The sequence below is a fragment of the Propithecus coquereli genome, unplaced genomic scaffold (genome assembly GCF_000956105.1).
Source record: "Propithecus coquereli isolate 6110/MARCELLA unplaced genomic scaffold, Pcoq_1.0 Scaffold643, whole genome shotgun sequence".
NCBI classification, from domain to species: domain Eukaryota; kingdom Metazoa; phylum Chordata; class Mammalia; order Primates; family Indriidae; genus Propithecus; species Propithecus coquereli.
Genome location: NW_012152430.1, coordinates 238,956 through 262,291, shown reverse-complemented (window position 1 = coordinate 262,291; position 23,336 = coordinate 238,956). Strand labels below are relative to the sequence as shown.

At 47.9% G+C, this 23,336-nt stretch overlaps 1 protein-coding gene across 1 annotated transcript; it reads left to right on the top strand.

Annotated features, from left to right (window-relative positions):
• Nucleotides 1-2,764: 2,764 nt before the first annotated feature.
• Nucleotides 2,765-22,872, top strand: GABRE (gamma-aminobutyric acid (GABA) A receptor, epsilon). The gene is made up of 9 exons (XM_012659967.1): nucleotides 2,765-2,829; nucleotides 7,524-7,954; nucleotides 8,371-8,438; nucleotides 13,634-13,854; nucleotides 14,613-14,695; nucleotides 15,990-16,127; nucleotides 20,135-20,287; nucleotides 20,433-20,632; nucleotides 20,918-22,872. The coding sequence occupies exons 1-9, from the start codon at nucleotides 2,774-2,776 to the stop codon at nucleotides 21,305-21,307; spliced, it is 1,740 nt and encodes a 579-aa protein (XP_012515421.1). The 5' UTR covers nucleotides 2,765-2,773; the 3' UTR covers nucleotides 21,308-22,872.
• Nucleotides 22,873-23,336: the final 464 nt, after the last annotated feature.

Below are 23,336 nucleotides of genomic sequence, written 5' to 3'. Positions count from 1 at the left end.
CACGATTCCTTTTCTGGGAGAAAAGAGGCTCCCGCTCTCCTTCCTGCAAACTCTCCTGCCTGCCCCCAACAGCGGGATCTTCTTGAAGCACAGTTCCGACACACAATGTCCCTCATTGCCTGCAGGAGTGCGGTCTCTTGGCTCAGCATTCAAGATTCGTCACTAGCCTGTCCAGTCTTCCACTCCAGCTTCATATCCAACAGTTCCTCCTCACAGGAATGCCTCTGGCAAACTTTTCTTTGTTCACTGTCAAGCACCACACATTTCTGGTTTCAACAGAAATGTGTGGTGCATTTCTGGCTCTCAGCTGGGGCTGCCCACCTCTGTACCTCTGCCACCTGTAAGCCCCTCTTCTTGCTGGGAGAGGCTCAGCATCATGTAAACATCTTCCCGGGAACTCTGGGCCTTCAGGACTTTCTGCCTTGTATTAGTAATTCCCAAGACAAGTTCCCACTCCTCTCATGAAAAACATATGTGAGGGCCAAGACTGTGTCTGAGTCCTTGCTGTATAATCCCCCATTACCAAATCTAGGGCTTGGTGCAAATGAATGCATAGCAAATACTTTGAGAACCGCAAAATGATAATAACACTTGAGTAGTGTCTGCAAGTCCTCAAAGCTATCCTATGGACGAGGTTTATAAAAGAGATGGTAAAGTATAATTAATCTCAGCCTGGAAGAGAAAGTTGCCTGGGATTCTCTGGTGACGGAGCTGTAACCACTTGCTTCTTTTGGCTGCCTGGGATTCAGCTGCTCATTCAGCAAATGTATTTAATGCCTACTGGGCACTGGGCACTCAGTTTGACCCAAGGGAACATAGGTAAATCAGACAAACCCTCATCTCCTGGAGCTCCAGTGTCAGTGGAGGAAGAGACAGGCGGATGACACCTCAAATCCATGCCCAGCTACAGTAAATTCTGACTTGCCCATCTCTGCAACAGTCTGGTGCTGGATGGAATGGCAGGCGGATGGACCAGCAGCCTTTTCTCCCTCGTGGGCTCAGGAAGGCTGTGTTTGCCTCTTCCCTGCTCTGCAGCATATCTCCCTAGGGCAAGACTGGCTACATAATTTGTAGGGTCCAGGGAAAAAGAAAAATGCAGGGCCACTTGTTCAAAAATTATTAAGAATTTCAAGAGGGTGAAAGCAAAGCATTAAAGCATGGAGACCTTCTTTGTGTGTGTTGGGGGGGGGGCTGTGCAATTGCACAGGTCACATGCCCATGAAGCTGGTCCCGTGACAGGGCCAGGAAACATACACACAGGAGGTCTCAATGTGTCCTGCAGTCTCTTCTTCTTTCTTGCACCAGAGCCTGAAGGAAGTCCAGGTTCCAGTGGGCTCAGTGGTACTAGCACACACAGCTGCACACAGGCCAGTAACAAATATTTGTTGAGTGCCTACTGTATGACTATGTCCAGATGTCTTCTGAGTTTCAGAGATACCAGACGGACACATTTTTTGTGTGTGCATTTGAGGCATGTGTGTGTGTCACCGAGCTTATATCAATGGGGAAGACCCATTGTTAACAAGGTCACAAAGAAATGCTGAAGAAAATCATCTGTTTGTGAACAATGTTGTGAAAATGACAAAGCAGAATGCTGTGGCTGGGGGATGGGGTGGTGGAGAGGGTGTATTAGATTAGTGTGGCAGAGCAAAGCCTCTCCAAGGAGCCGGCATGCAAGCTGGGATGCACCTGGCCTTTCTAGAGCAACAGGTGAGGACACGGTAGTGTTTGGTATCAGCTTGTTATGCAAACCTTTGCAATTCCTTCCCCTTTGAAGTGAATCTGGAGGGTTTAGGCAGGGGATATGAAGTCCAGGTATGTCTGAGACTCTTGACATGCCCTCCCCTCGCCCCTCCGTGCCTTCTAATTTCTGCTATCACCTGGAGCCAAGTCTCCAGAAAGATCTGGTCACTCAGTCTTAGGCGGCTTCCAAGGCCCCCTCCACTCCAGGTGGTTCCTCTCACACCCAGCCCCACAGACAGTGCCTCTGTGGGGTTCAGAGGAAGTCTTCCAGTGAATGCTTCTGCCTGCACCTCTGTTGCGGGGTCCTCCCCAGCCCCCAAATTCCAGGGAAACTGACTTGTGGAGTAGCTCAGAGCTTTCTGGGGAGACCCCCAAGCCTCTCTTCTTCCGTGTGCCAAGGAAGGTGCTGAGTTACCCAGCTTCCTTCGCATGCCAAGAGATATGCTTCCGAGGCCTGGACGATATGGCGTGACGACACAGAAAATCAGAGAGTCAGCTAGGGGAGGCCAGGAGAAGTGGGGTAGTGACGGCGTGCAACAAGTGGTGGGGAGGAAGCCAGAGTTGGAGAGCACGGTTGGAGACGTGGCGCGCCGGCGGGCTGGAGAGGGTCCCAGGGGAGGCAAAAGCCCTCCCAGCCCCGCGTCTTGTCCCTGCAGGGCTCAGCCTGCAGCAGCCCTCCCAATCACAGCCTCCGGCGGCCAGTTCCCCGCTCCCGGGCCCGCGCGCCGCCCGCTCGCCTCCTCCTCCCTCCCTAGGCCCCCTGGCTGTCTGGCAGCGCCGCAGTGGTGGCAGTAGAGGGCGGGGGACCTTAGCGACAGGGCTCCCTACTCCTCCCCCTGTTGCTGCCGCAGCGCCGTCACGTCGTCGGAGATTTCCATCGGGGCTTGGGGGCGGGCCCGAGGTGGGGAGCGCGGGGCGGGGCGAGTGGGAGGAGTGAAAGTTGCGCCCAATAAAACCCTGTGCGCGCGCTGAGTGGCGAGACTGTGCGCCGCGGCCTCCACACAGGTGGTCGCGCCGGTCTTTGCCGAAAATGTTGCCCAAAGTTCTCCTGCTCTTCCTGAGCATATTCTTGACCCTCCAGTCGAGGTGAGTCTCCATCCCGGGACCCAGGAGCCCTCTGCGCCCAGCTCCCTCTGCCCGGGAGCGGAGCGGGCTCCCAGGACCCCCGGCTGCCCCGCGTTCCTCGAGCACCGCGCCCGCCTGGCCCCGGGCCCTTGTGCGGGCTAGCCGGGTTCCGCGTCTCCTCGACGCGCAGCCAGCCTCCGTCCCGTTCCCTCTAGGATGGGCGCCCCGGGCCTCTAGGACGGGAGTTCCCAAAGGAAGGCGGGATGCCTGCCCGTGGGCCACTCGCACCCCAGACTCCCGCTCTCCGAAGCACTGCGGCGGTCGGGCGAGCACCCCCTCCTTTAGGGAGTCTTGCGCTGGAAGAGGGGAGAGGCCAGGGGCAGCCTCGCGCTGCTGGGGACCGGGAGACTTTAAGAACGGGGCGCGCGGGCGGGGGGTGCTTAACTGCGCAGAAAACGTTTGAGTGTTGCCTAGTCTGTTCTCTCTTGCTTACATTTTTTTCAGAGTGACTACTGAGTAGCAGGCACTGTGCCAGGCAACTCTGACTTTACTTGCTTCCCGTGACGCCGCTCCTCTTAGTGCCAGTCCCAGGCACGACCTTTGGTTTAGTCTAAGGGTTCTAGTCCCAGCTGTCCCCGCTCCCGCCAGCCTCCCCCCTTCCTTCCTCATTCCTGGACACCCTGCTGGGGCTTGGGCTGCCTGGAGCCAGAGGTCATGAATGTTATTCTCTGAGGTCTGCGGTTTGGGTTTGGGTTTGGGTTGTAGATTTCAATCCCCTCTTCCCTTTTCAGGTTTCCCTTGGGCAGCCAGCTTCCCTCACACCCTCTGCTAGTCTTGGGACTTTGCTAGAAAGGTTGTCCCTTGGATTTCTGGCTTTTTAGGATGGAAGAAGACTGCTTCATTTTTTTCAGATGGTTCCTGCTGAATGTGAACTGTCACAAGTTCCTAAGCTTCCTGATCTGTCACGCTCTCTCGAAGCTTCCATGGCACTGGGCTTTGTGTCTTGCTTATCTGTTTTGTAAAGAGGGGGGGATGGCTTCTCCCCCCACCCCAGATTGCGTTAGCTCCTGAGGGGAGGGGCTGTGTGGCTGCCTGATGGCGCACTGGTGCCCTAGGGTGGGGCTGGCCTCAGCAGGGGCTTGGTAAATGTGAATGCGTGCTAAGAATTTCCAGTCATCCACATCCCTCTAGATAGGATTTGAAGTCTTCGAGAAGGCTGACATGGTTACTGGCTAGGGCTGGTGGGGGGAGCAGAAGGAAGGAGGGGATCAGAGAGGAAAACAGCAGGGTAGAGGGACCGTGGACATGGAAACTACCCTTCCAGCCAGGAGGGAGGGCTGCAGTAACTGATGTTCAGACACTGTCAACACAGCAAGCTGTGATGTCAGGAGGGAGCTGGGGAGGTGACAGTGGGGTGTGCTGAGCCGTATTGAACCAAAAGACCTCTCTCTGGTCCAGGCTCAGCCTCAAATCAGTTGAGTGACTTTGGGCATGGCCCTTCTTCTATCTTGGCCTCAGTTTCTCTTTCTACACAGTGAAAAAGAGAGCCAATTTGGGGAAAAATCCAGCACCTCTTCTCGTGTTTCCTCCTCCTCCCCCCACACCAGCCAGCTGAGGGGAGGGGTACTGCAGAGATTCAGTTCAGTCCTGGACCTGAGGGCTGGAGGGATGTGGGTGCCTGAAAAGCCCCTGTGGAAAATCCTGCTAATCCAATGTATGAGTGTTTTTCAAGTTTTCTTCTTTGTATCCCTGAAAGTGAGCTTAATGGCTGGCATTGTCAGCAGCTCCTTAACCCCAAGGATCCCAGGATGAGGTTTTTTGTTTGTTTGTTTGTTTAACTGGCAAAAGCTAATTTTAGGATTAAAGCCACCTCAGGACCCTCCCATATCATTTTCATTGCAGACCTAGTCCAGGGGCCGGAGGGCTTTGGTGGTCCCAGTACTTTCAGGTTGATTTGCCTCTGTGGTTTTAAACCTGGGGGGAGGGGAATTCTCGTTGTTGAAGAGTTTCAGACGTCTGGTGGGGGCTGCTGCAGGCTTTTGGGTGGTCCTGGCTGGCAGTGCCCAGCTTCCTACTGGATGCCAGTTTGGATTGTGCTATGTTCTCAGCCACGTCACTTGTTTTGCAGGGTCTCAGGCCTCCATTTTCCTTCTCACTCCCATAGTCACTGGCCGCTTTCTCTTCAGAGGGCTGGGAGATTAACCTCCAGGTGTCCAGAGGACATGAAAAGCCTCAGGGAAAGAGGACATCTTCTGGATGTGACATTTGAAAGTGGAAACTGCTTTTCCAAAGCCCAGTTCTTCCCTAGCCCACAATGGTAATTAGCCACTTCAGGCATGAGAAATGGCATAGACTTAGCGCATCTGTATGCCAGTTAAGCAATTCAAAGAGCTTGAAATACTGCAGAAAAATGTATTTTACTGCCCAAGTTGGCAGCCCCTGATCTGCAGTCCAGGGACCTTGCCCACGTCTCCTGCCCTGTTTGCCCCTTATTTTTGGAAGTGAATTGCCTGATAGCTTTTTTAAAAAAATCATTTTGGAAGTGTAACATACAAATGTAAAAGCACAGAAATCATGAGTTAATAGCTCAGTGAATTTTCGCAAAGTAAACACGCCCACCGTAACCAGCACCTAGACTGGGAAATAGAGCATCACCAGCCCCCCCAACACCCGCACAAGCACACGCGCACGTGCACACACGCCTCACCAGATGCCCCTCCCACTACACATGCCTTCCCTAAGGAAACCACTCTCTTGCCTTCCAACATCACAAATTTATTTGGGCTGATGTCTTTTTAAAAAGCTTTTAGTTATAAATTTTTTCAAAGATATATATAATAAAAGTAAAGGAAATAGTACACTGAACCTCCACGTACCCATCGCCAGCCTCATTATTTATGAACTCATGGTTACTCTTATTTTCTTTGTAACCCACCCACCCTCCATTTCCCACTTAGATGGTCTTGAAGCATGTCTCAGACGTCATCTCATTTTGTATGTAATTATTTCAGTATGTATTTCTAGTCATTAAAAACTTCAAAAGCATAAGAAAATACCATTATTATGACAAAAATTTAAGAATAATTTATTCATACCTCAACTATCCAGCGTTCAAATCTTTCCTATTTGTGTTATAAATAGTTTTTGTCTGTTTTATTTAATAGTTTGCACTTTTTTGCCAATCTGTATGATATTTATTTATTTAATTAATTCATTTTTGCTTTATTGTGCTCTTCAGGACCCCCATAAAATGTCGACTAGCAGTGCCAAGTGTTTACATCTTTAATTGGTTATAGATTTTAGATGGAGTCATATTTTGCCATTGTGATGCTAGTCTTTTTTTATTTTCTTATTTTTAATTATTATGGTTACATAATAGTTGTACATATTTAAGGGGCACATGTTATGTTTTGATATAAGCATACAATGTATAATGATCAAATAAGGGTAATTGGGGTACCCTTCACCTCAAGCATTTATCATTTCTTTGTGTTAAGAACATTCCAATTCCACTCTTTTGATATTTTGGAATATACAATAAATTACTGTTAACTATAGTCACCCTATTGTGCTACTGAATACTAGGTCTTATTCTTTTTATTTAGCTGTATTTTTGTTCCATGTTGGTTACTGAAGTCTGGGAAGGGTAGTGGGGAAGTAGGAATAAAGAGGGGATTGTTAATAGTTTGCTTTTTAAAATCAGGATCCAATAAGATCCAGATATTAGCAGATGGGGCATTTTTATTCTGCACCCGAATGTTTATAGCAGCACAATTCACTATTGCAAGGATGTGGAAACAACCCAAGTGCCCGTCAATCCATGAGTGGATTATTAAAATTTGGTATATATTTTATAAAACACTTTTTATTGAATGAGAACATATATACAGAAAAGTGCTCAAATCCTAAGTGTACAGCTGATGAGTTGTCAGAAAATGATCATGGTGGTATAAAGAAAGCCAAATCAAGGACCAGAACTTCAGAAGCTGCCTTTGTCACTGCCCCCCCAGCCAAGGTAGCAAGCAGTATCCTGACTTCTAACACCATAGGTGAGTTTCATACACTAGCAGATGACTCTTAAAATTTTTGCTTAATTTAATTACTGTTATTATTTTATCATTCTTCTTGGCTGTGGTGCATGGCCGTGGCTCTCAGGGTGGACTACTCAGAGCTTAGATAGCCACAAAGAGCTGTTCTTTAGCCTCTTTCCCTGCATCCCCTATGCCTAATGCAACGAGTATTACAAAACCAACAAAACTACAAAATGTTCCTTCAATTTTCTGGTCCTTTCTGGAAGCAGCCGCACTGGCTTTTGCAAACATTGCCCAGCAGCCCTGGATCTGGGCCTGCCCATTATTCGCAGGTGGTAAGGCAAAGGCCAGTAACAGGGGCTAATGGGCCAGAGCTCACAAATGCCCTCTTACTTCATTTTACAGTGAAAATCCTTTTAAAATCTAGGTCTCAGTTTTATTGTTGATTCTGTTTAAATAAAGAGTCATCATAAAAGAGGGATAGCATAGGAAGTCCCCACAAAGCACCAAGATTTAAAAGAAATTAACGAGTATAATCTGTTACTGTCTCATAATTTGCTATTACCAGTCACTATTAAGCTTTTTGTTGCAAACTTCTTCTGATTTGCTTCTGTCCCAAGAGGCACCAGCTGAGGCCCCTGCAGAGTGGAGTGCAGAGCTTCAATTTTCCTTTGTGTGTTCTAGGGTCGAGGGACCTACGATTGCATTCAAGAATAAAGCCCCTGCCCGTGAGGATGTTGTCTATGGCCCTGAGCCCCAGCCTCTCGGAAGGAAGCTCCTTGCTGAAGAAACAAAGCCCACTGTGCCTGTGACTGGGCCCACTCCGCCTGAGACTGGGCTCACTGCTCCTGCAACTTGGCCCACCGTGTCTGTGACTGGGCCTACTGTACCTGAGACTGGGCTCATTACACCCGAGACTGGGCCCACTGCGCCTATGACTGGGCCCACTGTGCCTGAGACTGGGCTCATTGCGCCTGAGACTGGGCCCACTGTGCCTACGACTGGGCCCACTGTGCCTGAGACTGGGCGCCAAGTTGGCAAACTGCCAGAAGCTTCTCGCATCCTGAACACTATCCTGAGTAACTATGACCATAAACTGCGCCCTGGCATTGGGGGTGAGTAGCCCTCCTGGATGGTTGTGGGGGTTGAGGGCTTAGGTGTGGAGAATGGGCCTGGGGCATAGTTGAGGGTGCTGTGCAGGTGGACAGGAGCTTCTGTGTGCTGCTGGCCAGTCAGGCGAGAGATATTAACTCTAGTCTCAGCAATGCCATTGACCTTGTCAAGACTTTCCCCTCCAACTATAAAATGAGATGACAGGATTAGATGGTTGATCTTCAAGGTGTGTGTCCAACTCTTAATGGTGTATTATCTGGGTCTTACCATGAAGGAACAAATAAAGAGGTAGGCCTGGATACTGCAGCTGTGCAGTCCAACCCTTACCTGTTTTCCCTCTTCTCTCCTCTGACTAGTCCCTCCCCTGCCCATGCCCCTGTTTGACACTTACCCTCCGCTACTTCTGCTTCCCTTACAGAGAAACCCACTGTGGTCACTGTTGAGTTCTCTGTCAACAGCCTTGGCCCTCTGTCCATCCTGGACATGGTGAGTACTAAGCTTTGGGGCCTTCCACATGTGCTTTCTGCTCTGTGTTTCAGTAATGACTCCAAGAGTTTTGTTGGGTCTTTTTTTGCTTTTTGGAGGGAGGGATAAATTTTAACTATCACTGACTTGCTTGAGGACGAGGCTGGAAAAGGTAGGTCCCTTGCTGCCTGAAGAGGATCTTCAGAATTGTGACTATATCTTCCAGTCTTTCATTCAAAATAAAAATAATAAAGCAACTTGAAACACCACAATGAAATGGCTCTTTTCTTCTGATGATTATTCGTACAGACTTAAGTCTGTAGTTACCAGCTCTTGCTCTAAGACTGTTTCTCTATTTTGCCCTAGTTTCTTCTCTGCTTTTCTACTGGTATTATCCTAATGTCAGTGCTGTCCCCTAGTTAGCCTTCACCATCTCTCACTCAGAATATGCAAAGGTCTCTGCCTATCCTAATCTACCTACTAAGCTGCCTGCAAGTAACGTGTCTCCCATAGTCCTGCCCCTGCACTGGCCCCCACCCCCGCTACTGCATGCAATTCAACCCCACACTCTAGTACTCAGGGCCCTCCATGATTGTATTCCTTTTCACCCCTTTAGAGAATGTGTGTTCTGGCTTACACTGGGGTATGGGTGTTCCCAGACCACCTTGTACCTCTGAGCATTCAGGCTCCACTTTGCTACTTGTCAGCTGCATTCTCCTTCAGAGTATGGCTCAGATGATGTCTCATTCATGGCATCTTCCTCAATCTCCACAACTGTTAATTGCTCCCTTATTTTTCACGCCACATTTCTCTCTTTGGCACTCACATCTTTACAGTTTATATCACAGTCATTTTCTTGATCTTCCCTACCTCATTTCATTGTAATTATCTGCTCCATGTTTGCCTTGCTCTCCCCACTATGGGCTCCTTGATGTCAGGGACTCTATGTTAGCTGAGCAAATAAATGATGAAAGATGCTCTGCAAATGTTACTCGCATCTGCAGAGCCTGACAATGAGGACGATTGTGTCAGCCAGGTCCATCACAGCCATAGACTTGTCTTGGCCCAGGACAGACACAGTTTTAGCATCCCCTTGGTACTTAACAAGCACCATGTGATTGGGAGAGTTTAGGGCCTTGGCTCTGAGATGGACCTTGCAAATAGACACTCAAAGGTAAGTAAACCTTCGTGGAAGACCAAAGTGTTTATATAGTCTAAGTGGAAGAGTGTGGTTTCTCCTTTGATGCTTTGTTGGGCTACCCAGTTCTTGAGGCTTAGTGTACTATGCATTGCTATGTAAGAAATTACCCATAAAACGTAGTGTCTTAAAATAAGAAATTATTATCTCACAGCTTGTATGGCTCAGGAATCCAGACATGGCTTAGCTGGATTCTCTTTTGAGATCTTTCACAAGGCAGTAATCAAAGTGTTAGTTGGGGATGGAGTTTCATCTGAAGGCTCAACTGAGGGAGGATCTACTTCTAAGATCAGTCACATGATTGGCAAGATTTGTCTCCTCTCTGGCTTTGATCTGAAGATCTCCTTCAGTCCTTGTCATGTGCACCTCTCCACAGAGTAACTCACACTATGGCAGTTGGCTTCCCTCAGAATGAGCAAGAGTGTGTGAGAAGGTACTCAAGATGGAAGCCACACACTTTTTACAATCTAATTTTGAGAGTGACATCCCACTGATTCTGTGGTATTCCCTTCATTAGAAGCAAGTACAGCCCACAGTCAAGTGGAAGGGAACACAGAAGGGCACAAACACTAGTAAGTGAAGATCACTGGGGCTGTCTCTGAGTCTGCCTCTCACACATGGCCATGATGTTCTCCAGTTAGAGCAGGCAAAGGCCTGCAGCTCCTAGAATGGCATGCTAGGAACTAACAAGGAGGGCAGAAGCCTGAGAGCAGACAGATCATTTTGAGTTTCTGTCTACATTTTAAAACTGGGGTGCTATTTTGCCTCTTTCCTTGATGTCAGATTTGCTTTTGTGCTGCTATCAATGTGCTTACCGAAACAAGAATTGTAGTCTCCTTTTTGCCTTGTAATTTACTCTTTCAAAAAAAGTGTGAATTTAGCAATCAGTTTTGTTAAAATTATTTATAAATAAGAAATATTAGGTTCTTCACAAGAGGCAGAGGTTGGGGTCTTGTGGTCCCACCATTGTGGCCATTGTTTACTCTTAAGAGGAAATGGATCTTTCAGGTTATTGGTGTGGGGTGGGGAAGGTGGCTCAGGACTGTTTTCTAGTTGGGCAGAGAGCCTCCTGCAGCAGTCTCCGCCCCTCCTCTTTAGTATGCCCACCGCTAAATGTAGGGCTCAATCCACAATGACCTGATGGTTCCTAGAACCTTGTACATCTATTTTTTTTTTTTACTCCTTTGGGTGGACTTGAAGACACTGCCAGCCTGGTTGGGAAGTAGCAAATCTAAATTCCAGCAAGCTGGTTTGCTCCTTCCTCCCTAACCTTTCACCCCCCACCCAATTGGTGGTGGCTAAATTTCCTTAGGTTGAGTGGGGAGAACACACACATTTACAAATTGAGCAAATGGCCCTAAGTGGTTTTGTTGTTTCCTGAATGAGACAGAGCATGCTGTAAAACTGAAGACTGGTAGAAAATTTGTGACTACAATCTCCTTGCTATTTGTGTAAGATATAATATTGGGAAACCAATCTCTATCATTTGCAAGAGCTCTTGTGGTAGCGGAGCAGGAACCCCACTCCTGCTAGCTGAATGCCTGTCTTTCCTTGCTCCACACTTATTCACACTGCCAGCACTGTCCTCCCCTGACAGGCCTGAAGGATACAGTCTAGTAACCCAGCAGTCACCAAACCTACATGGAATACAGAACTGGTTCACAAAGGAGCCAACAACTTGATTCTTTTTTAGCCAGTAAGGTGGTGCTTTAGCCTGGGCCAAGTGCCTTTTGAAAATCCCAAACCCTCACATGTAGTATTGAATTCCCCTGAGATGTCTCAGCTTCTGTGTGATTCCGAATAATTCTTGAAAGCTGTGGGAGGTCCCTATTCTCTGGCGCTTGATGAGAAGGGGCCCCAGGACTTTAGACCACACTTGTCTCCTTGGATCCCTGTGACAGCCTTGGTGGCTGCCATTCGAATCCCTGTTTTATGTTTGAGGCAACTGAGCCTTTAGCAAAGTTGTGTGTCCCAGCATCGGTCACGTAGTTGGGAATTTCCGTGCCCTTCAGTTAGTCGGATGTTGTATAGAGTGCAGGCCTTGTCCTCAGGGAGGGAAACCTGAGCTCATGGCATGTGGATTTTAATCAAACATCTCTACTTATCACCTTGCTACACTTTGGAACACTCAGTCTGAGCTTAAAAGGCAATGAACAGTCTGGGAATGACCACCCATTGCAGCATCAACAGTTGCTAACACTTTCTAGCTGTGATAATTATCATAGGAAATTCTAATTAAGCTCATTCCTAAACACTGAATTTTTAGAGTTTCGGCTGAACTAAAAGAGATGTACATGCCAAGCTCCTTTGTCAAACTGGGGAAAAATTGAACTGTTAGTTTTCTGTTGATGTGTGATAAACTTACAATTGGTATCTTGTCAAATAGAAATTAAATGTGCATTTGAAACACTTTATAACATAGAGTACAAGCACAGCATGGGTGTGGAGGGGAAGGTGTCCTACTGGCTACCAAGCAGTTTATGTGGCCTGGGAATGAAGGATGCTCTGCTGGCCAAGTTGGAGCTGCCAGCCACTTGGGACTATAGGTACACTTTGAAGGCCATTCATGAAGGCAGATGGGGTGGGGCAGGGTGGGGTCAGAGGCTTCCATATGAGTAGTAGCCAGGCTGTGCCAGCTCTTTTCTGTCAGCTTCTCTGGCCTACTCCAGGACACGTTCTCAGTCTTCCCTTCCCTGGCTGGCTGCTAGGAATTTGGCAGCTGCTTCCACCACCTTTTGTCCTGGGCAGCTAAGGCAAGCAGGGATTTTCTTGATCTCTTCCCTGAGGGCTCTACTACCTTCCAGGGTTGTAGGTTTCTGGATGGTACTCATTGCTTGGTGCAGGATAACTCAGGTGTAAAGACCTAGCCTAGGGGTTCTGCAGAGAAAATTGGACCTTGGTACCCAAAGGGATTGTTGGTGCAAGTGAAGGCCATCCCAGAGCAAGGCCATGGTAATGCTGGACAGCAGAGCCAGCATGCTGCCATTGACTATTTGTGTGACTTTTGGGCAGTCCCCTTTCTCTTTGAGCCTCAGTTTCCATACCTCTAAAATAAGGGAGGTTGGGCTAACCCTCACAGTTCTGTCTTGGCCTAGTTCTGGTACTTGCTGTTCAAGCTGCTTGCAGTTCTATTGCAGTCTAGTTTTTTTCCCCCTTTATTACCAGTGGTGCAAATTTCTAGCTTCTTCCTATTAAATATCCTTCTTGATGTTTAACAGATAGTTTATGGAATACACAATATTTGGAGACCAAGTAATCATGGGTATATCTATGCACATATACATTAAGAGGTTATAGGCACTTGTTTCAAAGGAAAAATAAAACAAAGCCAAAAATGATTCTCCTTTTTTAAAAAACATTAAACTAAATAGACATTTCTCTTGTGACTGAAAACACTTCATTTTTAATGTAATTCTGGAGAATGAACGATTGAAGTTAATTAACATTTGTGCTCCCCAATAAAAGCTGAAAGGGGAAACCACTGTATACAGTCAAAGGCGTGTGTGCTTATAGATTTTTTAAATGATTTTGAGCTGGTATGTTTGATTTACTATGGAAATGTAGAGGCTGAGAAGGTGTTGACCCAGCTGGAGTAGCACGGTAGCCCTACGTGGGAACAATGAAGTGATGAGCCCAGCCCATGGAATTAAGCCACCATTGCCGTGTTTCTAGACTAAATGCATCCTCCTAGATTGTTTTCTATTTGGGAATGTTAGTTTCTTTTGGGAATGCCTGGAAATAGAAAATTCCTACAGCCAAACTCATGGTGTTTTCCTCTGTGCAAACCTAAGTAGATTCCAAAGGGTCTATCTGCTTGATAGGCCCATCACGGAATGGCACAGGGCCTTTGCCCACTGGTAGAAGGATGGGTCTCAATGCGAGCTCTGGACATAGGGCAGCTTGGTGGGCAGCATTTACAAATTATATCTAGTCCCCTATTTAACAAAAAGGATGACAAGTAAAGATGCAAGTTTGTTTGCTCATCCCCAACTGTGTGCTTTTCTATCCTTTCCACCAGGAGTACACCATCGACATCATCTTCTATCAGACCTGGTATGATGAACGCCTCCGTTACAATGATACCTTTGAGACACTTGTTCTGAATGGCAATGTGGTGAGCCAGGTGTGGATCCCAGACACCTTTTTTAAGAATTCTAAGAGGACCCAAGTGCATGTGATCACCATGCCCAACCAGATGATCCGCATCCACAAGGATGGCAAGGTGCTATATACGATTAGGTATGTCAAGCCACTAGTGTCTCACCTCCTGGGACTCTCCCTCCTCTTCTGGGAATTTTAGCCAAAGGCTCATGGGCAGAGATATCATCCTGAATGATACTTCTAAGGGCCTGTCCAGCTTTCCTAGACCATGAGCCCAAGTCCCTCATGTGCAGATACAGATACTGAAGCTTCAAAATTAAAAAATATATATATATATATATTGCTTAAAGCTACAAACCAAGTTTGTGGCAGAGCTGTGACTGGTACCCAGTGTTACTTGGCTCCCAGTCCAGAGCTCCCTCAAGTAGGATGTACCAGTATGACTGCACTTCCTGGACAGTTCCATCCCAAGTGGGCACTGGATATAAAGACACGTCCATGGTGGTGGAATTGTCCAGGCAGGGTGGCAACACAGCAGTTGGAAAGGTACCTAAAACCAGGCTGGATACTTAAATGCCTGGCAGGGGAAGGTCGTGTGTTAGTGGTGGCGTGGGGCAAGCAGGTGGTGGAGAGTGGGAAAGTACTGGCAGGTCCTGGAAGCTGGGCTGGGCAGGAAACAAAAGCCAATCTTAAGTTGGTCCGTGCGCTTCTCTGGTGATAGAGCCCAGAGTAGCCAGATGTTTCCAAGCTGTTTTTCCTCCCTTTTTGTCTCTCCTTTGAGCTTTTTGTCTTAAATTCTATTGTTGCCACTCATTGGTGACGGTCCCTAGACCAAAGTTGGGTGGATGTGTAAGTGCTTGGGGCCAGCCTAAATGAGGCTCCTTTCTCCCTTCCAGGATGACCATTGATGCTGGATGCTCACTCCACATGCTCAAATTTCCAATGGACTCTCACTCTTGCCCTCTGTCTTTCTCTAGCTGTGAGTACCTTCTTAGGTTTCTGGGGCCCCAGAGGCATGCTGGGCCCCTTCTTTTTCTCATCTTTGCCCTTTACATTTTTCTGCCTCTGCTTTTCTCCTAAGATGCTTCCAAGGTCATGCAGGGATTCCATCCTCCATCCTCATCTCCTTTCTTGCTGACGATACTGTGTTGCTCAACCCTGGCCTCATGTTGGGTTCCTGCATTTCCCTTCCGCCACCTCAAATCAGTCACTTGCCTCTTAAGTGTATCAGAAGTCTGCCTGCCCCTTTCCATCTCCACTAGCACTACCTTACTTTAGGCCTTTGTCATCTTCCATTTGGACTTTTGCAACATCTTCACTTTGAAACTGAATATGTCTCCTCTAAAACGTCTACCTCCAAAACAAATGTGTTGCTTCTGTGTTCTTGTATGTCTCATTGAAGAGCACCGTCACCCACCCAGTTGTCCAAGCCAATAACTTTGATGCTTCCCTCTCCCTCACCTCCTACATCTAATCAGTCAACACATCCTGTTGGTGTTCCTTCCCAAATCTCTATTGATGTTGTCTGTTTCTCTGAATTCTGTCACAGCTTTACCTCCTGCCTTCATTTTGTTATGCCTGGATTACTGCAGTGGCCTGCTTGCCAACATGCTGTCCTCACAGAAGGACCAGAGTGACTTAGCCAAAGCATCATCTAGACCAGGTCACTTCTTAGTTTCAGATCCTTCCTTAATGCCCTTGGATTAATTCCAAATTCCTTAGAATGACCCTCAAGGCCATTCATGAACTGATCCCTGCTCCATGCTTCTGCCTTTCTGAACTTGTGGCATTTCAGCTTTCACCTTTCTGTGATGCCTCCACCAATTCAGCCTCATCCATATGGAGAGTATTTACTTGACTTTAAAGACTTAATGGGAATATCACCTGATTTATGAAGTCTTTTCTGAATGTGTCCCCAAATGATCTTTCCCTACTTTGTTTCCACACTGTTCAATGGGAAGAGGTTTTTCAGAGCAACTCCCAAAATCACAGTTGTGTACTCACTGTTGTACTCAATAAAATGTGAATACTTGAGGGCAGGATTCATGCCATGCCCACCTCTGTATTTCCAACCCAGGGCCTAATACTGAGGAATGCTCAGTAAATGCACTTATTGAATGGACTTCAGCAATGAAGTAAGAGAAGCACAGTTCTAGAGCTGGTGAGGCTGAAGTCAGGACCCCAAGGAATTTCTTAGGCTGACTTCATGCTGGTGGAGACCTCAGGTGGGCTTCCCAGTCTCATGTAAACCTCCTCCCCACATTGCTTTCCAGTTTCCTATCCTGAGAGTGAGTTGTTCTACAAGTGGGAAAATTTCCAGCTTGAAATCAATGAGAAGAACTCCTGGAAGCTCTTCCAATTTGATTTTAAAGGAATGAGCAACAAAACTGAGATTATCTCAACCCCAGCTGGTAAGTATGCCATAGGAGCCAGGGCTAGGCAGAGGCCCAGGAGGGTGGTAGGAATAACTGGAGGTGGCCATCCATACAAATGCTATGCAGTCATCCCATGGAAGTACTGTAGAACATGGCTCCTGTCTTATAAATGCTAAGCATTTACAACTGTTTGCAGAGGAAACTGAGACTTTGTAACTATGTCTCAGTCTCATCTGCAAAGAAGTAAGTGCTTTGCCAAGTCCCCTGAGAGGTTAGGTAAGTAGATAAAGTTTTGTTGCTATCAGAATGTGCAGCTAGCTTTGTCATGTAGACCCTTAAGTTTCAAGGTCTTTGTTACAACACTGAACTATTTGGATGGCTTTGGGGAATGGAGCTCATATGAATTCTCCATACCTAGAACAGTCCAAGCTAGTTGAATGGGAGGTAAGGTCCATCCTAATGGGAGGTGGAGGCTATAGTTCTAATGTCAGCTACGTAAAGGCTGGGATAGTCTAGAGGAAGTTATAGCAGCCACAATGGCCACTGGCTGCATCAACATTTATCTTAAAGGGACAGCTCTAAAAAGCACAGATTCCTCTCAAAGGCTTCATGGTGGATTCAACATAGCTTTGATGACTATTGGTTCTCTGGCATTGTCTCTAACAAGGATGAAAAGGGAGGGTCCTGGGTCTCTTAAACTTTAGCTCCCAATAAGACGTGAGCATCTTTGCTTGTGTTCCTAGGTGATCTGAATGAGGAGCCAAGGGACCTCCCTGGGGTAGCTCCCAGAGCAGCCCTGGAGACCCTCTTCACATGTACTGACCAAGTTCAGGGCAGTGGAACCACTTCCCTCATCGTTTCCAGATTGTGGATGGAGCCAGTCACCCAGCCAGCTATTTGTCATGGGAGGAGTCTTCCTTTGCTTCCATGTGGCTAGGCAGAAAATCTGCTTTTGCTTCAGTTGTTGAATTGATCACTGGGAAAGGGTACAGCTCATGATTCTCTGGCTAGAGCTTTGCTTGCAAAGTACTAGGCAGGGGCAGAGGGTTGGGCTGCTTTACAAATGCTTTCCTTTTTCTTGGGAGCTCTGGGGAAGCAGTCTTACTACCTTTGACTTGGATCCTTGCTCTTCTGCCAGCTAACCATGGGCCTGCCTCTTGGCTTTCTGCACTGCAGTTTCCCCCAGATAGGTGGGGACCCATCATCAAAAGTGGCAGAGGAGACAAGGCCTAGGGGCTTTCAAGTCACTAGTGGTTCCGTTTAGTAGATGGTTGTGCATTGTTTCAAAATGGTGCCCTAGTGACTACAAAGCCCCAGAGCCAGCATCATCACCAAAGCAATGATAATAGGTAAGCACCAGACCTGCTTCGGGGAGAAGAGAGTTCTTGGGGAGAAAGAAAGAGGTCTTCTTTTTCTTTGACTGAAGACTAATTGATCTTGAGTCATGGTTTCTCCAATGGCAGAGTTATCTTTGGGACTGGTCTCAAACTCTTCCAGTCGGCCCCTGGGGCAGTTCTGTCCATCTGGAGCAGACTTACATACTCAGCTCCTGAGGATTCAGGATGCAGTGGTAGCCGGCTACTCGGACCATCTTGGGCCTTAAACCACAGAATCTCTGCTTCAAGAGGTTCTAAGAGTCCAGTCCTGCCCCCAGAGAGGGAATCATCTTTCACTGATGGCTACTGAACCTCTGATGGCCTCTTAGTGGTGGTCAAGAGTTCACTATCTTGCAAGGGGGTTTCTTTCTTCTCTAGACAGCTCTGTCCATCATAAAACTCTCCCTATTCATCTAAAATTGGAGTTTCTGGAAGTTCTATCCATTTGACTTATTTCTTTTTTCTTAGAACTATCCAGCTTACATTAGGTCCAGTCACTCTTCAATGAGGGCAAGATTAAAGGACCAATATTATCATTGCAGCCCTGGATCATATTCTGTTATAGTCTGCAGGGCCCTGGCCCTGGTTCCTTTTCCTCCTTGTACTTCAAAGTTTTGGGTCCATGTATCCTCTAGTCCCAGTCCTCTGGACATAGTCTTTTGGATTGTGTCCCTCTGACAGTGCAACAACTGACCATGGTCTGGCAAAAGATGATAAGAGTAAGGGCAGAAAGTATCTGTAGCATTTTTTCTTTTTTTGCTTTCGCTTCTCAGCCCTAGATATCTTTCTTTCCTTACCCATGCTTCTTCACTCAGGAAGAAGAAAGTGTGTGCTAGCATCTTTCTCTTGGCCTTCAAGACAAATTTCTATCCCTTGACAAGCAGAGAAGGTTCTTCCTTGGCCAGAACAAATAAAATTAAAGTAGAAAATGCAATAGAATAATGAATCTTCTAGCAACAAGAATCTATAAACTCAGCAGTTTTGCAGGGGTGGAGGGATAGCTAATCATAAGTGTCTTAAATTATAGTCAAGACACCAGGGCAAGAGAAATTTTGATAAATACATTCTGGCCAGTAGGCAAGTATGAGAGTGGTACCTGCAGCAGCTCTGGAGGAGTTCTCTCTCAAAGCTACTACTCTGGACACAGGTTTCCCACTGAACCCAAGCCACTTCCTTGCCTTTTTCCAGAAGAATCTGAGAAGTCTTGCTCCCTGAGTGTCAGTGCTGTCAAGGTGAGTAGGAAAGGCTGCTCTTTTCATTCAGCTCTAGCCTACCCAGACCTGCCGGGCAGGTGATCTACTTTCCAAAATAGGAGGACACACAGACAGGTCAGTGATCTGGTCTGCTTTACAAAGCTGTTGCCTAGCAGCAGCAAGAGTTTCTGAGCACCTGCTGGGTTCCAGGCTATGCTGGGTTTATATGGGCAGGGGCTAAGCCACAGGGTCCATATGAGCCCTGCCTTGAAGAGATTTAAAAGCCCATCCAATTCAAGGCCAAGGAATTCTACAGCATCACTAAAGTGGAAATGTGGAGCTTAGTTTCATTGAGGAGCCAGGATTGGAGCAATTACAAATCCCAGTGTGATGCTGAGAGTGACCAGTGATGTTCTGGGCTCAGAGAAAAGCCCAAACAAGCCATGGAGTCATGATAACATGCAGAGCATTTGAGATGGGTGTGTCAGAGCATAAGGAAGCATGAAGGTTACAAAAGAAGATGCCAACTGGAGATGTAGGTTGTTTTCAGGTCCTGTAGGATCCATTGCTGTCTAGCGAGAGCCAAGATCAGGGGCACAATGCCCAAGTGAACGTGAAGACCTCAGTCTGCCTTGTGGATGTATATTGTGCGGATACGACATCTGGAGGGCTGACTGAAATTTTCACTTTCAGCTAATTCTTCTCTTTTCCTGAAACATTCAGTTTGGATTAAGTGCCACAGATTAAGAACAGGGAGTCCAGAGTTAGGGAATCTGAGAGCAGATGGGAATCCTAGGGTAAAGGGGGTGTGTATATATAAGATGTTAATTGGAGCCAGGTCATGGTGGGCTTTTAGCATCAGATTACAGGGTACAGATTTCATTCTATAGCTCACGTGGAGCAGGGATCCATCAGAAGTTTGGGGGAAGGTGAGTGCAGTGGAGCAATGCTAACCAAGGCATTTTGCCATCATATGCGTGTGTAGAAAGGAGGCCGAAGACATCCTGTGCTTCCCATCACAGCATAGGCCTCCCTGGGCTCATTTCCTGAGCGTGCACCTTGTGAGGACCAGCCAGCAGTGCAGGTATAGGGCATCTCAATGGGTATGGAGGCCTCAGACAGCCATGTGGACATCAGTTGTGTGGGCCTGACATTTAGAGGGTTCACTGAATCTTTCACTTTCACCTGATTCTCCTGCCACCCTGGAAAGACAGACATTGGGCGTGGGACAGAGAAAGAGGCTATTAAGATTCTGGCCTCGGCTTAGCTCTCAGCTGCCTGTGGGTCTCAGTGAGTCTCCTTTCTGGGCTGCTTCTGGTCCTGTATGTATCACATCAGAACAATGTGCCTCTGTCCTAGCACTGTGGTAGGGAATCCCATGAGCTGAACAATGGGACCCTTAGCGTGTATGTCCTGCTTGAGGGAGACCATCACGTCAGTGCTGTGAAGAAGTAGTGTTCTTTATGTCTTCCAGGTGACTTCATGGTCATGACATTTTTCTTCAATGTGAGCAGGCGATTTGGCTTTGTTGCCGTTCAAAACTACGTCCCTTCTTCCGTAACCACAATGCTCTCCTGGGTTTCCTTCTGGATCAAGAAGGAGTCTGCTCCAGCCAGGACCTCTTTAGGTAAGGAGGTCGGGTGGCATAAGCACAGTCACATGGCTGTGAGTTTGCTGAACGAGGCCAAAGAGTTGCCTTCTCATAGAGTCCTTTGAGCAGTGTAATGTACAGGTCAGGAGCTGAGCCCACCTCCACTCCTGTGCTCTTGCAGGGATCACTTCTGTACTCACCATGACCACACTGGGCACCTTTTCTCGCAAGAATTTCCCACGTGTCTCCTATATCACGGTCTTGGATTTCTACATCGCCATCTGCTTTGTCTTCTGCTTCTGCGCTCTGATGGAGTTTGCTGTGCTCAACTTCCTGACCTACAACCAGACGAAAACCCATGCTTCTCCAAGACTCCGCCATGTATGATCTGGGTGTGGGAGTGGTGGCAAGGCTTTGGAGTGTGAAGGCATGCCAGTGAGGGCACTAGGGTTTTGGCACATGGGTGGTCACCTTGCTGAGTGATGGGGGATTACCCAGGGTTGTGGGGGGAGTTGAAATCAAATCAACTTCCTGATGTGTTGGTGGGAGTTCTGGGGGGCCAATAAATGATGTGCCAAGGACAGAGTTTCCAAAAAATCCTGAGGCAGCACTTAGCTTGACTCATCTTCCCTTGACTTTCCACACTTCTTCCCTTGTCCATTTCAGCCTCGTATCCATAGCTGTGCCTATGCTCGTACTCGTGCGCGTGCGCGTGCCCGTGCCCACGCCCGCCAGCATCAGGAAGTTTTTGTGTGCGAGATTGTCACCTCTGAGGAAAGTGATGGAGAGGAACGCCCGTCTTGCTCAGCCCAGCGGTCCCCTAGCCCAGGTAGCCCCGGGGGCCCCCACAGCTTCTACTCCAGGCTGTCCAGCTGTGCATGGTGCAGGGGTCTTAAGAAGTATTTCTGCATGGTCCCCGATTGTGAGGGCAGCACCTGGCAGGATGGCCGCCTCTGCATCCACATCTACCGTCTGGATGACTACTCTCGAATTCTTTTCCCGGTGACCTTCTTCCTCTTCAATGTGCTCTACTGGCTTGTTTGCCTTAACTTGTAGGTGCCAGCTGGCACCCTGTGGGGCAGCCTCCCCAGTTCCCCAGGAGGTCCCAAGCCCCTTGCTAAGGGAGTCGGGGGAAAGCAGCAGCAGCAGGAGCAGCTAGAGTCTTTCTTTCTGCCCTCCTCAAATAGGAGCCTGCAGAGGTTTTGTCTTTGCTGGCGCTTTCCCCCACCTGGCCCATTCACTGAATCACCTTGGCAGCCCATTCCAAGTAAAATGCCCACCTCTCTATTCTTCAAGGGGCATCCAGGATGCTCAGTGTTAAAAATCATACACTCTTCAGTGATTGGCTCCCTAAAACCGTGCCCATGTACAAGTAGGTTTGCTGTCTCCCAAAAGTGCTGACAACCACTGGCTTTTGCTAGAAACCCGTTATTGCCCTTTGTTGTGCTCCAGGCCCAACTCTGGCCTCGGCCTCAAAGTGTACAGACCAACTGCTTGCCTGTTCCTGACACCTCCCTAAGGTGCTGGGCAACAGTGTAACAGGGGGAGGGACCCCCATCCTTGAGTCAGATTATTCTTGGTTTTCTCTCCCTGCCCCCCCCCCACTTCCTCTGCAGATAGACAGACACTGGCATTATCCCTTTAGGAGGATGGGGGTTAGCAAGTGAGCCTATTGGGACAGTATCTCCCTCTGCTGCTGTGATACCTCCCTCTCCCCCTCTGCCTCCATCTTTCATCCGTACTGCCAACTCAATTCCCTGCATCCAATGGGTATCTATTTTTGTATGTGATGATAGTAATTACCCCTTGCTTTATATGCTACCTTCTTCCTCCTCCTTGACCCCTGTGACTTTTTCTGTAATTTCCCCAGTGACTTTCCCAGCCCTGACCCAGGTGCTAGGCCTTGGTGACTTCCTGTGGCCAAGAAACTAAGGAAACTCTGCTTTGCAGTGGGCATTACTCACCATTGATGGGTGCCTACCTAAGGCACAGCATAGGAGCTCTACCACTTCCTTCGCCCCTGAACCCATGAGCCAGTCCACTCTTATCCCCGGGGCACTTTGTCAGTCACAATCAATCAATTGAATTCCCTTAAATTTGTATGGCACTTTACCTTTGGCAAAGCACTTTTGACAGACTATTTCTATGTGGAGCCTCATTATAGCCCTGTGACATCTTCAGGGCAGGATTCTTATCCCCTTTGTGCAGATGGGATCCCTGAGGCACAGATTTCTATGGGACTGTGGATCTCATTGGAAGCTACCCAGGAGCTCACTGTCATCTTCTAGACCACCTGACAGGGCTAGGCAGATCAGTTCACCATGATTCTATTCTATCGCCTCTGCTGACACTCCAGTGGCGGGGCCCAGAATGGCAGCCTTTCTTCAGCATTGGCCTACTCAATTCCTGGGCCCGAGGTGCTCAGACTGCCCCCAAGATCAAACCTCTTCTGGCTCTGGTAACCCAGTGAGATGAATTTGGACATGCCCCATTGCTTGTATATGCTGAATGAAATCTGTGTCTGTATTTTATTGAGGGGTAGGGAGGGTGGGGGATCCATCTGCTTTTTGTCACCATCATCTGAAAAGGGGAAATATGTGAATAAATATATCAGCAAAGCATTCAAAGTGTGGCTGGTTTCTCTGCCATTCACGTTTGTTCTCAGTTCAGGATTTAAATCTTAAATCCATGTCTCAGGCCTTTGTCTGTTCCGCTCTCCTGTCTGTGACCTCCAGACCTGCCAGGCATGGACCATGTACCTTTCTCTCATTAGCAGGGAACAAAGGGAGGAGACTGGCCCCCTTTACAGATTCCCTGACTTGCTCCTATGCCTGTGCTCCCTCCATGTTCCTTTGCTTTACCCACCATTCCAGCCCCTACCTTGATAGCTAGAAGGTTGCGGGGGACCACTGGACTCAGAACACTCCCCCCTCTACTGTGAAGATGGAGATGCCGAGGCACAGAAAAAAAGGAGAGATTTGTCTCATCACACAAGGAGTCAATCGTGGAGTAGGACCAGACCCCCCAAAATTCTAATGCCCTGGCTTGGCTTGAAACAAGGCTGGAAACCTTGGTTGATTCACTT

Bases quoted from the DNA above. Each gene is read 5' to 3' on its own strand.
- GABRE (XM_012659967.1), top strand. From the start codon at position 2,774: ATGTTGCCCAAAGTTCTCCTGCTCTTCCTGAGCATATTCTTGACCCTC. The intron at 16,128-20,134 runs GTAAGTATGCCA...TATGTCTTCCAG, and splicing joins GATTATCTCAACCCCAGCTG to GTGACTTCATGGTCATGACA. The intron at 20,633-20,917 runs GTATGATCTGGG...TGTCCATTTCAG, and splicing joins CTTCTCCAAGACTCCGCCAT to CCTCGTATCCATAGCTGTGC.